Source organism: Pithys albifrons, chromosome 1 (genome assembly GCF_047495875.1).
Source record: "Pithys albifrons albifrons isolate INPA30051 chromosome 1, PitAlb_v1, whole genome shotgun sequence".
Taxonomy (NCBI): Eukaryota; Metazoa; Chordata; class Aves; order Passeriformes; family Thamnophilidae; genus Pithys; species Pithys albifrons.
The window spans coordinates 7,750,280-7,767,724 of NC_092458.1; the positions used below are offsets into that span (position 1 = coordinate 7,750,280).

A 17,445-nucleotide genomic window follows, 5' to 3' on the forward strand; every position below is an offset into this window, starting at 1 on the left:
CAAGATTAAATTTTAAAGATACATGTTTTTTCAGTAGGCTAAAGGTCATGTATTCCTCTAATCTTAAGGTACATTAAATGAACCTTTTTTTACCCCTCAATGGGATATTTTATTAGCAGAAGTATAAAAATTGCATTATAATTGTCAATGTTATTTTGTCTCTTCGAATTCACTTTTATGAAGTTATTTCAGAAGAAATACGTGACAGATCTGTAGTCTCATGACTTTTAATTATTAATGTTAAGCGCTTTCTGATTAACTCCAACTTTTATATGAGTGAGATTTACAGGCATTTTGAAGCAATCTGTTTTCTCCTGTTATTAAATTTTAGAGACCGAAGAAACCACCACCTCCATCAGCTCCTGTCATCAAACAAGGATCAGGTAAGATATGTCAGTGAGCACATCTCAATCCAAATTAAGTGTATTCAAATTTATATAGAGTTCATCTGTATCAAAATTGATAAGCAGGTGCCTAGACAACAACCAGTAAATCAGAATCTCTTTCAGGGCTGATAACTCTGTGGTGTGCTTTTTAAATTTATTGCGGGCAACCATCTGCACCATTTTAAAATTACCTGTATTGGCCCTTAAATATGTTAAGTTGAAGCAAGTGTGACATTTCAGTTCTATGTTCTATGGTTCTGTTCCTTGACTGAAGTTGATGGTGTGCATGTCTTTGCAGTGTAGATGCAGCATGTGGAGTCTGATAATAGCTGGAGGAGGCAACTGCATTCACTACAGATCTGAGTTATTCTGTAGACAAAGAGCTTTTTGGCATATCTGTAAAATGCTGTAACTCATCTGAGTTGCAGATCTGCATGAATGCTGGAGCTGGCTGGCTGCTCCAGGTTCTATGCCACAGTTAAGTTATTGGGTTTCAATACTTTATAGCCCTAAGTATAAAATTAAAAGGAGTTATCCTGAATCTGGTAATGGTGTTGCAAATGTATTAAGGGGCTGATTCTGTTTTTCAAACAGACACGTTCCAGCAAAACTGGTTTTGTAATATGTTAGAATGAATTGTGTGTAGGTACTGAGAGCTGAACTCACTTTAAATTGTAATTTTAAAACAACCTCTCACTTCTAATTTTCTAAAAGTGCCTGCATGATTTATTTTTATCGTGAAACTTAGAAACAGTTAAAGTATCTACACACTTGACAATTACGACTTGGAAACCAAATTCCGGTTCCATTCATGTAAAATTAAAAATCACAAGGCAGGGGATGCCGTCAGAGTTTTCATTTTATTGCACTTCTGGTGGAAACATAACTGTGGCTGGAATTCTTTAATCCCTTAAGTCCAGTCAGTTTGTAAAAATTCTGCATCAGCACTAGTGCTTCCCCCACTGATAGCACATGTTAAAAACACAAAACAAATTCATCCAATCTAGCCAGATAGTTCTCTTGTTGCTGTGGTCTGACCTACCTTTTGGTGCTTTAAAAAGTAGATTTCCCTCTCCTACAGTCTTGAGCTGTTAATAGAAGAAGAAGTTACACCAGTGTACAATGTACTGTGAATCAATATGCTATAATTTAACTAGTTTGAATTTGTCATGCAGTTCTTTGACTATAGAATCATGACTATAAATATCTGGGTTGCTTATTGACAGCCATGGTTTGTTCTTCACTCTGTCTTGAGACTCACGAAAACATAAATGTGATTCCAAGATCAGTAGCAGTGTCCAGACAGAGCAGTATGACTTTGCCATCTAGTGGTGGTTGTATATTAACCATGTCTTAGTGACAACCGATTTTGTTGTCATGTTTTGAAAAAGCTCTATAAAACATTATATTTCTTTCCATTTATACTCCTATAATTAGAGAATAACACTTTTCATATATACCTGTTTGCATGCAATGCATTGGCTGTCACCAAAGCAGAATAAAGTGCCCATTTTCAGAAGGAAAAATGGTTGCATAGAGGATGATTAAGGCCATCTAAGTCTAAGTCAAAGCAAAGAGTATTGCAGTTCTTTCTTTGTGTAATCAGTCTTTGACAAGTGCTGGCTGATCTGGCACAAGAGTTTCTTCTGTTAGGTATTTAGAGCTGAAAATTGTGCTATGTCTGTTATCAACTGGACATCCTGTATTCGTCAAATTATCACTTCACTGAGATTATACTGTATTTTACCACACCTCCATGACAGGCCTTACTGCTGATAGTAGGTAACAGCTTCCAGTAATTTTTCTTCATATTTAACCAGTTTCAATGTGATGAATAAATTGAAAATTGTCAGTTGCAGCCTAAACAATTAAATATCAGTATCTTCTGATACAGAATGTGAAGTCAGAGCAGAGAATTAGGATTGGGCTTTGTAGTACAAGTGGTGTATGTGTAAAAGAGGTGTCTCATTTTTAGTATAACAGAGAGAGAATTTTGGCTATATTTCCAAATTCTCCACAGTAGAAGGCTGCCAGGGCCATGGGTGCTGCACTGCTTTACAAAGCAAGGTGAAAACTGGAGAGACAAATTGAGGAGGACAAGTCCCTTCTGTAAAGTCACTGAAAAGCAGTAGGATTTCCCTGGGTAGCTGGGATAAGCAATACAACTGTGTGTAGACCAGAGGGAGGGAATACTCTTGAGTTCATCTGGGAGCTGATACGGAGCTCCCAGAGCTTCCTTGCAGGTGGCCCTCACCTGGAAGCAAAGGCAGCATCATGGTGCCTGCCTGGGTGCTGATTCATTTGGGGGTCACAACCCAAGTAGGGACTACACCTGAGCTTCAGAGCTCCTCAGTGTTTGTAGGCTCGTTGCTTTAGACTTGGCTTGAGAATGTCCTTCTGTGTGTTAATGATGACTGTTAATCTCACTGTAATTAGACACTTGGATGTCTTTTTCTCTTGAACACACTACTGGGTGGAAGATTATTAGTAAGTTGACTTGTGCTTTGCATAACTTGTGTGTAGAAAGGCTTTAATTGGTTTGCAGCAACAGCTTTGCTTCTCAGCAGTGAAGTATTTCTCACAGAATCGTTTAGGTTGGAGAAGACCCTTAAGATCACCAAATCCAACCATAAAATGAGAATTTAATATTATCTATTGACATGATAAGTGATACAAGTATTTCCTGTCCAACAGCATGCTTACATAAAGAAGCAATGGCTGGAGATAACCACTGGTGTGCACTGATTTCTAGGAACCAGCTACAGAAAGGAGTTGTGACAGCACATTCAGAAAGTGTAAATACACCAGAGAACTGCATATAATAGAACAGACTGAAGCAAAAAGTTGCCCTGTGTTCCATGCCCTGCCTCCTCTGCTTTTCTTCTGCTGTAATTTTTATTGAGGTACTAGTAGAGTTACCTAAAGTGGTTTCCAACACTAGGAAGTTGAAATGGCATTAGCACCTACTGGTTAGCCAGTGCAGCAAAGCCAATATCCAGTAAAGCATTTCTTATAATATGGGGATGAGAAGATTGCAGCTTGCATTTGCCAGGAGATTTTTGCAAAGTCTTCCCATTGTTGATGCCACAAGTTCCCATATTCCCTGGAGCAACAGTATGTCAGGGCCACTGGTACAGAGGCAGAAGAAGGCAGGGGCTTACACCTCCAGGCCAAAAGCTGTCAATCAAAATAATCATGCAGGATACTGCCAGCATTGCTCTCCTCATTCTTCCAATATGTGGAAGTGAACAGCTAGTACTAGTGGTGAAAGAGAGGGGAAGATGGGTTAATTTACTCTAAAATAAGCTCTATATATTTGGCTCTATCAGATATTCTCTTGGCATTAGCCAATTAATCGATTTATTCCTGATGTTTCTGCACACTGTTGAGTTGCTTTTCTTTTAAATATTTCTGTAATGGTAAAGGATCTGTCTGTATTTAAAAATCTGTAGTTACTGATTTTTTTCCTCACAGAATGGTCTGAAAGTGTCTATTCTTTTGGGATGCAGTTTGGAAACTGTGAACTTGGGTATAAAGGCATAAACATCCAACTGTTCTTTTGTCATTATGGTGCAAGGAAATACTTGAAATAGATTCATGTTCAACTTTAGCAAGACATTTTCAATTTGGGGAATATAAAAAGCCTGTGGCTGTATATGCTGGTTCATTGGCTTGTTCAGAATTCCAATTTTTTCTTTCTCTGACAGGGACCACGACGGATCGAAAGCATGAAATCAAGAAGATACCACCTGAACGGCCAGAATGTCTTCCCAACCGAACAGAAGAGAAAGGTATGAAATGTGCTTTCCTGCCTGCCCTCTGCAGAGAGATGAGGGAATGGGAACCAATGCACATGCTCATTTCAAAATCTCTGTTGCCATTAAATGTATTATTGTTTGGATGTTTGTTTCCCACTCTGATAGATTGTAATGATAGGCATTTTGGAAAGGATCTCATTGTGGCTTATGGACTAAAATCAGGATTTTCAATTGTACCAATCCAGAGTTGTTAAGTACATGCAGCCACAACTGAAGTCAAGGGGAGATTTGCCCTCAATACATGAAATGCTGTATAGAGCTCAGAGCTCTGTAAAACCCAGGTCCTTGATCAAATAATCACCCCAGATTAGCGTGTACTTTTTTGTTAACATCTATCTGCCTTGGTTCTATAGTTGAAAGCAGAGTTTGTGGTTTTCCTGCATCACAGAGGGGTTTTGTGAAGATATAGTCATTAATGCTTATGAATCACCCCATTATCATAGTCACAAAAGTCATAGGCAAGGCTGGGAAGAAATGAAAATGTTCTGTCTTCAAAGCTGTGTTTGAACGTTGCAAGAAATAGGACACAGTACCACATAGAGCAGGGACAAGCAAATTAAACCTTTAATGGTTTCACAGTGTTCATTGTGCATTCCTAATAGTTTCAGGAAAATAGTTACATTGATTCTCTAATTGAAGTTGGTGCTGCGTTTCATATGTCCAAGTGGACTATTGGATTGTACAGGCAAGTTTGCTTATGGGATTTCTTAATTTCTGAGTATTCAGACTTGCAGCCTTTTAAAAGGCACATGTGTGCACATGACTAAATGTATAATATGCAGTTTTAATTTAGTGCCAGAACCTTCAGACTTTTCACCAAGTTCTGTTTCTGGATATACATCTTAGTGGTCTGACAGGTGTTTTAGCAGTTTCCTCTACATGTCCTTACTTTTGGGAGCGTGTGCTGCTTCTCACAGTTATCTTAGCAATAAAACCCTTTGCTTTCCATTTTTGGATTTACAAAGTCAACTGCCAAAACAGGAGAGGAAGTTCAAATACATTTCTGTCTCAGGCTATAAATATCTTTAACTTTTCTAGGCTTGAAAAGAGGTTGTAGGGGTCGTGCCTACATTTCAGAAATCCTGGGGAGTGGCAGGAATTGCTCAGCGTGGTGTGGCAGCAGGGGTGGCACAGGACCATTTTTGTGCTGGCACATTGCCTGGCCTGTCCCTCATGTGTAATTTAGATCCTTGGACACTGACACAGTACAAATTGTCATAGGATTAAGTGTGCAAAAATGACACAGTGTGCTGGAAAAGCATCAGTGTCACTGAGAACCCAATGAACCCAATGACTGCATCTGCTGGAGTGTGCTGGAAAAGGGCATGTGCCTGTAACAATACTCGCTAACTGGACTATTCCAAATCTAATGTGGATGGTGTTTCTGCTGATTTATTCCAAGATCCCCTCATACAGAAACCTAGAAACTACTGTGCAATTCTCTGTGCCATTCCCAATACCTCTTACATGTATGCAGAGGTGTGATATTCGTGACATACAGACAAGGTTGTCAAGGGAATTGAGGTGTTGATATAGTAGGATACAGAGGGTAGAACTTTGGCCCCTTTGAGAGCTTTGTCCTTTCTTTAAGAAAAATCAGGTTTCCTCTGGTGTGGCAAATGTGTTTACATGTTTTTCATATTAGGAATTTAGAGCATATTATTTACAAGGGTTTGTCATGTGTATTGTACTTTACATATTCACAGGCATTGCGTGTTTGGCACTGGATATTGGTGTTGTGGCACTCCCAGCTATGCATAATCACTTCTGCAAATGATCTAGTTTTTCATTGGCAAGCTGAAAAATTCAGCATATTGGTCTGTGCTTAAAAACATAACTGAAAGGTCTGATTTGTCCAAGGGGTTTACATCCTGCTAAACATAGCTAAATTTTTATGCTTTTATTTTATATTCACTCAACTGTAAAGCACACTTTGCCCCCCAGATATGATATTTCTCTGTTTATCCAAGATATGTTAAGGATATCTAGCATAATTACTTCTGTGACCTTCTAACTTAATATTGTTTCATATTAGAATTTAATATCAGTTGTGCTCATGGGAAATTGTTCTGCATGGTATGTAATTTCTTGCCATTCTGATATATTACTGTCAGAAACCAGTAAGTTACTAAAATAAGAAAATTTTATTCCCATTCAAACATTGCACACACATTTTGGCCGTGAGGAGTTACAGACAGAACAGTCAGGCAGGGCAAACAACTGATTGTGGTAAATGTGTTATTTCAAATAAAGAATGATTCAGAGCAGGAGTAGAAAGGAAATAAGCTTTTTCTTTGTAGACAATGTATCTACAGTTGGAGAGTTCTTGTTTAATTGTAGACTTGTGAATGCAAATGAATTCCACTTAGTAATACCCGTGTTCTTTTTTCTGGGAATGATTGATTTAAAGAAAGATCAGAGAGAGAGCAAAAGCAGTTAGACTTGCAGAAGCCTTCAGTTCCTGCTATACCTCCGAAGAAACCTCGGCCACCCAAGGCCAACTCTGTGAATAGACCTGGTACCTTGCCCCCGAGACGACCAGAAAGACCAGTTGTGCCTGTGACTCATACAAGGTATTGCTTTTCCTCTGTCCAGTGCTTTTGGGATTAATGGAAAGAACACACATTTAAAGAATTCAAGGTTTACAGTTTGTCACAATTTATTTCACAGTGCTTAAATTAAAACAAGAAAAAAGTATTTTAATTAAAACAAGAAAAAAGAAAGTCCTTATAGTCTCTTGGCTGCTTCATAACTACCAGTCTTAGACTGTTCATTACTAGTTTTTTTCTACTGATGAACACACTGTTAACTGCAACTGCCATAACTGCAGAGTAATGTGGGAAATATCTGCATCACTATGTTGCTCTGATGTTGACTTTCTCAGTTTACCTCAAATTATTGTAGCACTAAGTGATGGCACTAAGTGAGGGCACACTCTTGGATTGTACTGAGGAAGAGCAGCAGACAATGCACATTTAAATACTGCCAGCTCGATTACAATCTGATTTTTTTGATCATTTTAGATCAATTTTTAGCAAAATACATATCTTCATAGAATGCTCTTTTAGCTGGTGCCACTGCAGAATGGTGCTGTCAAGTATTTATGCTTTAATGTTGGTTGTTACTATATAGCTACAAGAAGCCGTTTATCAGAGGTGGTTACAGCCTTTGAGGAGCACTGAGAAACTGGCCTTACCAGCACAACTTCCATTTATTCCCTGCTACAGCAGGGGCTGCAGAAATTAAAGGCTCCACCTGTGATCCTAACCAAGTCTCCATGGCTACATTTCAGTCCTCAGCACCTGGTTTGTGCACTGTAGATTTCCTTTATGCATAGAATAGAGTCAGGTGAAAACCAGAATCAAAGCAGATGCATAAAATGGGCAAACTGTACATCTTGCAGAAATACTACAACATAGGCATGGAAGTAAGTTTACTATTGTAATGTTAAGCAAATTAGCTGCCTTTGAACTACTGGAGTTCAAGTATAGTAACGGTGAATTAAATACCAGAATGGAGTATAGGTTAGAGTAAAATGAAATGCTAGACACAGATTTCCTTCATTCCTCCACATTTGGTTCACTTAACAAATGTTCTCAGTTTGAAATCCGAGGCACATGAAAATAGAAAAAAGCACCTGCCTTGTGCTCCCAGTTTCATCCTGCTGAAGTGCTTGGCTGTTCCTCTCTGAGAACTCACCCTTCTATCCAAGTGCCACTGCCACAGCTTCTTTTGGATTTGGCTTTGAATGTTCTTGCCCAGTTGTTCCAAAATACAGTCCATACATGCTGGTCACTTGGGCATACTTGGAAATGCAAGTTTTGCTACAATCTTTAGCTAAGTGATGTCTTCTTGACAAGACCAAGATATCCCCCAGTGTTCAGTTCACTGGCAAGGCATGCACTGGGGTAGCTGTTCCTTTATTCCATCCTTTGCCTGAAATATGTTGAACATACTATAAATGTGTAGCATTTTCAGTCTTGGAGGGCTGGTTTGTTGCTCTTGTGTTTTCCTTTTTTTTTATTTTTTTTCCCCTAAGTACAAACTTGTATAAAGAAACCAAGTATTTTTAACGATATTTCAATTTTCATGTTATCAAAGGGAAAAGGCAGACCTGTTATGTTCTTAATTGTTGAGATTGTGCCATTTGTAGTACAGAAAAAAATTGTTGTTTTTTTTTATCTAATACCATTATATATGAAAGTATTTTACTTGTAACAGCAGTTAGGTTAAACCTTAGAGTGAAAGGTGATTTTTAAGGTGATGATGCATGTTGATCACAGTTTCCTTATGAATTTCTTTATCAGCTAATTCTAACTAATGGATGTATCTCATATAACTGTTTTGCCTGGTAAGCTCTAACTTGCAGGTGTGTCTTATAGGAAGAGGGCAGAAAGTTCACGTAAATTAAATAATCCATGGAATAGACTTTCAATTACTTGGATAATTAAGAAATGTGAAACTTCAAATGGAAGTAGTCACTTCAATAACAGTGCTTTGTTTTTAAATCGGTTCAGTTCAGTAAGATAGTAATTACTTTAAGACGATTATTATTATCATCATAATAATTATTAATTTTTTAATCCATTTCCAAAATCTGAAAAACCTAAAGCAATTAGAATAAAAATTGAAGCAGCAGAATTTTGCTGTGGTTTAACTCCTCTGGGCAGCTCAGCCCCACACAGCCACTTGCTCACTCCCCCACAGTGGGATGGGGGTGAGACTCCAAAGTGCAAAAGGGAGAAAACTTGTGGATGGAGATAAAGACAGTTTAACAGGTAAAGCAAATGATGCATGTGCAAGCAAAGCCAAGCAGGGAATTTGTTGACTACTTGCCATGGGCAGGCAGGTGTTCTGTCGTTCCCAAAAAGCTGTGCTTCATCACCTGTGGTGGTTATTTGAGAGGATAAATGCCATAAGTCCAAACATACCCCCTTCCTTTTTCTTCCTCCAGCTCTATATGCTGAGCATGATGCCCTATGGTGTGGGACATCCCTTGGGTCAGCTGTCCCAGCTGTGTCCCCTTCCAAACCTTTGTCCACCCCCACCATCCTCACTGGTGGAGCGATACGAGAAGCAGAAAAGGCCTTGACTCTGTGCCAGCACTGTTCAGTAATAGTGAGAACACTCCTGTGTTATCTATTCTGTTTTCAGCACAAATCCAAAACATTGCACCACGTGAGCTGCTATAAAGAAAATTAACTCTATCCCAGTCAAAACCAGTACATGACCCTTAGAGGAAAAATTGCTGTAGTTAGAAAGTGAGTCCTATGCAATGTCAATGGCAGCTGCTGAGCCAAAGAGGATTTTCTTCTGTTTTGAATAAGTGGCTTGCATCTTATGCATCTCACTTTTTGCAGTGATGATTGGTTTTCCATTTAAATATAATCCTTCTTCACTGGAGGCAAAGTAGGGCTTCAGGGGCAATAGGAGAGAGAAAACTGTGTGGGACTGAATAGCTGTCAGTTTGCTCCTAAGGTTTCACAGCTTATTTAGATGTACGGTGATTATACAATCTACACATAACTCAGTTCTCTGGAGTAGGCAGGGCATAAACACCTACAGAAAGTGCATCTTTACAATTGGTTTAAACCAATCTTTGTCCGTGTTGCTGCTAACAGGGGCAGGTTTCTTCTCCTGGCACCCCATTCCCACAGCCTCCCCTATGTTAGCACCAGCATTTGTGCAGCCGTGCATCCATATGGGGCAGGGATTGCTCCAGATGGCAATTAATCAGTTTGCAGTGGGACTTCTGTTAGTGTGGGGTTCCTTTCAGGCTGACAGCCTGTCTGCATGGGCACGAGCAGAGAGAGGGATATGCTGTGGCCAAGAGGGGCTCCCCTCCTTTCACAGCAGTGTGAATGCAGACTGGCATAATAAACCTGTTGATTCCTCTGACAACAGGGTTGGGGTTTTTTGTGGGGCTGTCATCATTTATCTTGGTATCTTTTGTAGTCAAATGGTAAATGTTGTGACTTTCAGCCCTAAATCACACCACTAAGAATCTACAAAACCATACTGGGACATTTGCTAGAGTACTTCCAGCTCACATGGTGCTCTCAGACTGCTGGGAAATACACGTGTGCAAAACATAGTATGCAGTCAGATGCTCATTGCCCCACCAGCCAAGAAACTGTGCTGCTTCTTACAGGTTTACAAATACATAAGTCTAAAAGATAAGAAAATTAATTGTTCAGGTAGATAATTTGAAGAATACATTTTTCTATGCTTGTGTTAAATTTTTTTCTTCTGTTTCCTTCCTGGTGTATCCCATTGATAGTTTGCTTTTCAGGTTGTAATCTGGTTGTCTGGTTTTTTGTTCATAGAATACCTCTCACCCTATCACAGTGTTTAATGGGATATGCACACACTTGATCTGTGACTTGCTCTGGGTTTTAATAAAAATTTTCAGGCTCTTTATCACAGCCATCCTGAAGTCTGAGATAGGCTTTCCAGCCACTTTGTGTTTAGCTCATAAGCTGCTGCCATGAGTTGAGGTTCAGGCCATCTGTCATCAGCTTATGGCATCAAAAGTAGGGACCAATGAAAAAAATCAACAAGATTTGGAAGCTCACTGTGTATTTTCCTGGCAATGGCTAATTATTGCTGTGCACTATACAGTGCACATCTGCCTGGATTGTTTCAGGGACTGATCTATATTTTTCTCCCTAAACTGAGAACCTTATGGACACCACAATTTTTACACTGGGAACAGTCATTGTGGAAAAACTATTACATTTGTTAGGTGACCTGATAATGATGGCCAGTACAATTTATTGCATTAACTGAACAGTTGTTATCACCATAAATATCACAGAGATTTGTTTGTGAGACAGTGCAATGCCAAGTTTCTTGCCTACCACTGACCTCTCTTTAATTAATTGTTTTAATAGGTAGATTCTTTAAGTAAACTTAAGTAGTTGTGAGATGGAAAGTTCTACAAAGGAAGACTAATTATGTTGCTTACATTTGATCTCATGTTTGATTTTAGTATAGTTCCTCTGTATAAAGTATCACAACTCCTGATACTTGCCCATTCCAAAGACATTTCAAGACAAAGTAGCTGATCTGTTTCTTTGGAATGTGGAAACAATAGTCAGAGTTTAATCTCCTAAGCAAAAACTTGGTGGAGTTGCATTTGTAAGTAAATACTCAGAACTGCTGAAATGTACAATGATAGCTTGAGGTTCTCCTTTCTGCAGCATTCCTGATAGTCCATTGCTGTAGCTTATGCAAGCCAAGTAATTAGGAAAAATTACAACTAAGATGTTGAAGAATATCCCCTTGGCCTTAGGTTTCCTTCATGATGAGATGCTGTGAACATCTGAAGAATTAGTCAGGACACTACAGTGTCTAAAATAGGCTTTTTTGACAGGTGTTAAGGAGAAATGAGATAAGGTTAATCCATACAGCATGTCCACTTACTAGAGATTGCTCTCTCTGGCATATTGCTGTTACTCTGGTGCTACAAAGGAAGAATATTTTGCTCTCTCATTATTAATTGCAAGTTAGTTACCAATTTATTGTAACCCACACAAAAACTCCCAATAAAACATCTCCTCTTCTTGATCCAAATGCAGGAGTGATAGTCCAAAAGTGGAATTAGTGGGCAGTACAGTATCTGGCACTCTAGAGAAAGACTCCTCTGAAAGAAGCAATGACATCGGTAAGTTACAGCACTTTTTATAGTTTGCCTAAGAAATTTATGGTGTTACTTTCTGCTTTTTAGTGACTTTGTTATGATCCAAAAGGCAGATTGAGGATTTAGCAATGAATGTGAGTGCATTTATATCAGATTTTAACTGCAGGATGAAAGGATCATTTGTGCTTTACTTAAAATAGTTTTGTTGCTGTTTTCTGTTAAAAATAAAGCAAATATGAAATAGTGAGCTATTTTGAACAGGAAGGCTCTTGTTTTTTTAAAAAAGTCTGAAACAACTGAAAAGGCCAACAATCATAAGGCATACTTGTTTAACTGATGTAGTATTAGTGCTGCCATATCTTTAATGCTGGAAAAGACTGTGATTTTGGTGCAGTTAGTAATCTTTACACTTTCCAACACAAAGGAATAGAAACCCAACTCATGTCAATTGGACTAAGTTTTACTGCATACACCAGTTAAAAGCAGTCTAAATTTGTTTTGGAAATAACAATTTGTCTTCTTGACACACAAACTGTTTAATCAAGGGGTCACCTGGCACGGAGTAACAGCAGGTTATTCCTCTGTCTTCTCTCACCCTCCTTCCCTCTCCGTCTGGCAGTGCAGGAGCGATGTTTGCTGGGGTGGGAGCTGCAGAGGTGGCACTGGGCAGGGAAGGTGCTGAGTGCTGTCCCAGGGCTGCAGGGGAGCTGGGACAGCCATGTTCCCCCTCGGGACACGCCGTGCAGCTGCCACTGTCGCTCTGTCACCGTCGCTCTGTCTCTGTTGCTGTGCCGCAGCCGCAGCTGTGCCCCCAGAGCCCGCGTTTGGAACCAGGGTACCCTCCGTGTGTGTGTTACTGCCTTGCACTGGTAGCATAAAGTGTTATTTTGGTGTAGTGGTTTCTACCCAGACTGCTTCACTGGTAGAACATTTCTGTAAAAATGCTAAATTGATTTCACATACTTCTGTGAGCTTTCCAGCATACATATGTCTGCCTTTTTAAATCTCCTGCTGTTGCTGTTGTTTACCATAGTGACATTTTTCTGGAGAGGCAGGTAGGATGTTTTCCCAGGTTTCCATTTAGCATAAACATGGAAAGCTAGAAAGCTGTGATAAACCACAGGAATATTGTAGAGGTTGTTATAAAGGAATGATATGGAATTGCAGACAAATTCTAGCATTTAGTGTTTCATATCCGTGTTTACAAATTTGCTTCAAACCATTTAAGCCTCTGCTCACTTGAAAGTCATGACTGAAAGTAGCATATAGTGGTGTGATGGGAGTAAACTTATTTAGTCCTTCTCTAGTTTCCTTGGAATCACTATAAGGATAAAAGCATAGAGTGTTTTGTATTTTTTCAGTTTTCTTGGGTTTGCTTTGGTTTTGTTTTTACCATCCCATAAAGGTTAGGTAGGAAACTTGATTTATAGTAATTTTTGTTCATTTCCAGAACTTCAGGGAGCAGGGAGGGAGGGAGGAACTGGGATTGGGGTTTTGATGCAGAATAAGAGCCAGCAAGAGTCCATAAATCAAACCACACACGCAACATGTTGCAAGGGGTTTAGCTGATGACCTCCTGTTACCACTTACAAGGAGAACCTATTGAGCCTAAGGACAAAATAGTGTGAATATTTAGATAAGTATAACTTGATAGGGTCAAACCAGAATGGCATTTACAAGGGCACGTCATGTCATCCTGGCCTGTTAGACAACTTGTTAAAAGAAAAAGAAATAAATTATGATTTTGGATTGGAAGGGGATCCAGAGATCAGGGCTGTGACAAATTTTCAAGGAGCTTTTGACAGCTGAAATAAAATATTGTTAAATAAATAAACAGCCTTTTGAGAGAGGGCAGAGCAATAAATTAAAACTTAATAAGCTAAAACAATTCACAGTGGATTAATGTCTTTTACTATGAGGAGAGCTTTGGAGTTCAGGACAGTGTAATTGTAGAGATTTATGATAAGTGATAGATTTTTTTAAAAATTTTTTTATGAAGAGAACAATGGATTGGTGAAATCTTGTGGCTAATGACTTATTAGAAAAATGGATGGATGTGTCAGTGGAGTTGTCCAGTGTATTCCAAACCACAGATGGGTCAGGCTGTGTGAGTCCAGATAATATTTGACTGTGACATGTGCTACTGATGTTGCCCCCTTGTCATGTGCTCTGTGGAAAGGAAAAACTGAGCTTCTCTGAGGCTCATCCTTCCAGTCAAAATGGATTTGATTAAATCTACAGTTTGGTGTCTTTCAGTAATCCAAACTTACACAGCAAGTTGGAGTGAATCTGTGTGACAGACATGTTGGGACTTAGCAGTAGCCTTTGAAGCAAATGGAAGTTAGGTGGCCTTTGTAGCAGCTTGGGTACATGACCCTTCTGGTTTCTGGGCTCCTCTTTGATTCTTCCATTAGCCCAGTGCCATTCCTGGACACTTGGAGTTCACCAGGAGAACAGAGGAAAAATCAGCCATCAGTCACAAGTGCCTTCACCCTCTTTCATGCTGATGCCAAGTACTGATGGTGGATTGTAGACTGAAAATGAACACCACAGCATCTTCTGGCTTTCTTGCACTAGAGATGTTAAGCTGGAGAGTGGCTGTCCCTTTCTCAGTGCAACAGCCAGTCTAAAGCTCTTGTTTCCAGTCAGAGCAGAGAGATGGACAAAAGCACTGGAGAAACAGTTTTGGTTGTTGAAGCAAACCATACTAATGCTGGATGGAGAACATTCTTTTTTCCTGTGAAAGCTTCTTAATAATTTCTGAGTTGGTTCTTTTTCTTTACCATAAGACCAAAACCTCTCTGACAGGGGAGGAGAAGATCCAGAGTCCTTCCATATGCCATCTCTCAAAAGGGAAACAAGTGAACAGCAAGAACAAGATCAATAATGTCATGAACAATTGAGAATATGCAGAGCTGAATTGGGGAATCCAGCTTCAAAACTTGCATTTCATCTCGGTCCCCTATTCTAGATCAGTGTGTTAAACATTGCATGTTTCGGAAACAGCATGTTTCTATTTATTTTCTGAGTAATATTCCACCAGTGAATCAGTGTTGTCTAGCCAGAAAACTCCATGCCTTTAAAAACATTCTTACCTCACTTTACCAATCGGAAAAATCACAAATGTTTGAGCAAGGCTGAGGTGATGTGAAATACTGTGCATAGTGTTCTGTGAGTTGCACAGATAAAATTTATGTAGATATGAGCACATGACTTGGTTTCCCTAACAGGTTCCACAGAGTTGTGACTTCACATGTAAATTTCTTGATGATAATACAGTGCTGATTACAATTTTGCAATCTGTACTGGCAAGAGTAGGTTCTGTTCAGGAACATCACTGCTGGCTGTGGAGATATTGGCAGATGTTCCTACTGTTGTCCATGCCTTTGCTTCTTTCCACAGTCCTTCCAAAAAGCATTGGAAAACCAGCTTTCAGAATATATTATTTAAGAGGAACCATTCCCCTTTCCTCCTCACTTTTGTTTTCTTTTTCCCTGTTTTCAGTGATGCCTTTACTTTCCTTTCCACACCTCTTCCATCCAACTTTTCCTTTTCCTTTTCCATTGCTATGGCTAACTCTTCTTCATTTTATAAGGGTAAGGCTTTTTTTTTCCCATTTCTTTTCTATCCTGTCTTTGCTTTAGTTCACTATGCATAACAAACAAATACAAAAAGAAGTATTTTGTAAAACACCAAAGTTTACATGCATATTACAGATTTTTTTTTAATTAAGAGTTGAAATTGAGTGTACTGTGACAGATCTTGCACCGTAGTATTGAAATGAGAATTTACATGTGCTGTTTGTCAGTTCTCTGGTTGCATAACCTGTTCTTGCAGACAGATTTTGGCATCACAAAGTTTAATGCGTATATTTCATTCTGTAAAAATATTTAAAAACATGCTTGGATGATTTCATAGTCTGAAAGAGGGAAAAAAATCAAAACATAACATAGAAATTTGAGGAGTGCTCACTGGTGCTCCGTGGAGAGTGTGTGGTCACCCAAGACGTGGTCTCCAGTATTGCTGTGATTAAATCATGGTGGTTACATCTGTTGGTACATCTGTACATCTGTACCAACAACTGTTCTGGATTGGCAGTGGCTTTTTGAGCTTAGTTTAAAACGCTACTAAAGCAGCATAAGCTACACTGACAGTAAGCCCTTTTCTACCAATAGAATAGCAGTCCTTGTGTAAAATTACATTGATGTCAACAGCTTAAATTCATGCCTTGTGGCATAACTTATCCTTCTTTTAGGTTATGTGTTTCTTTTTAATGTTATGAAGAATTCTTTCTATGAGGGCCAGTGACAGAAACATCTAGCACATAAAATAGGTTACTGGATCAAAAACTAATGCTTCCAGAAAGGTGGTGTGAGTTATTTCTGCAAGTCAGGATCAATCCTAAGTCTTAACTTTATGTACATTTACATGCACTTTGGAATCCTGGAATCCTGAAACAAGTCTTGTCTATCCAAATCAGGCTTGCTTTGGCATCATCTAATAATTAAAATCATATGAATTTAAGCTAAGTGATATAAAGAATAAGCCACAAAGAATTAAAAATAATATATCTGCTGTGGGACTGCTCAGTTGATCCCCACAGGAAGCAGTTTCTGCGCTTTGCAGAAAGACTGAGCCACACAGAGCCAAGTGGACACATCTTTCCAGTATTTTTTCCTGGCTCTTCACACATCTTGCCTAGTGCTTGTGAAAGCAGTTAATAATCTCCATCAGTGCTGATGTAAGGTACATGTGCCTTCACTGATTGTTGCTGGAACCTCTAGTGATGGTATGAATTTTCTTCAGAGTTCCTCTGGAAGCTGGTTAGTGCAAGTCCATTTTGCAGCATTTCTTCAGACTTTACTCTGCAGAGCGTTTGCTGGTGGCTCATGGAGTACTGGCCAAAGCCACATTATTAGCTGTTCTCTTTTTCTGTCTGCTGCTAACTTGCCTGAAAAGGTAGTTAAAAATACCCTCTTGAAAAATATCTAATAAACAAACAAATAAAACCCCCTTCAATATATCATGTTGCCCTGAGCTGTGTTTGCAGTTGTTCTGGAGCTGTGACATGCTCGTATTTGTCAGGAGAAGAGATTGCTGTGCCTCTGACTGGAAGGAAATGTGGTCTAATAAGATTTGGCCCACACTAGGGAAAAGATGGAGAATATTTCCACTAAAAGGTGGTTAAATGAAGAAGGTTTCTCTTTAAATCACAGGCTGTTATACTGTAATTATTTTGCCTGAAGACACAGAATAAAAGTTGGAAAAACAGAAAATACCAGCAAATATAAGGGTTGGAGAACAAAATATGACTTCTAATGAAGACCAAAATCTGCCTAAATCAGTTATTTCTTTGTATGCTGCTGTTCATACTCATTTTAAGAGGGTACAGCAAAGGAACAATTACCCAACTGGGTGAAGTTGTAATATTTATGTCAGTGAATCAAAATCACCCATAAACATAATTCTGGACTGTAAATATTGTAATCAGGGGTATGTTTGTGGTCCATTATATAAATTAATTCAGGCTCTTGCCCCGAAGGGTCCAGAAAAAGCAGTAAACTAGAAATTTAAATTGTGCTTTATGTGTATCAAGTTG

General features: G+C 39.0%; 1 protein-coding gene across 11 annotated transcripts in view; it reads left to right on the plus strand.

Moving 5' to 3' along the window:
• SH3KBP1 (SH3 domain containing kinase binding protein 1) overlaps positions 1-17,445 on the plus strand; it is a 227,750-nt gene that overhangs the window by 196,073 nt on the left and 14,232 nt on the right. For all 11 annotated transcript variants that reach the window (XM_071553835.1, XM_071553921.1, XM_071554103.1 and 8 more), the window contains 4 exons: positions 332-383; positions 4,094-4,177; positions 6,615-6,777; positions 11,785-11,870. In XM_071553835.1, coding sequence (XP_071409936.1) covers positions 332-383; positions 4,094-4,177; positions 6,615-6,777; positions 11,785-11,870 — 385 coding nt within the window. The remainder of the gene's footprint in view (positions 1-331; positions 384-4,093; positions 4,178-6,614; positions 6,778-11,784; positions 11,871-17,445) is intronic.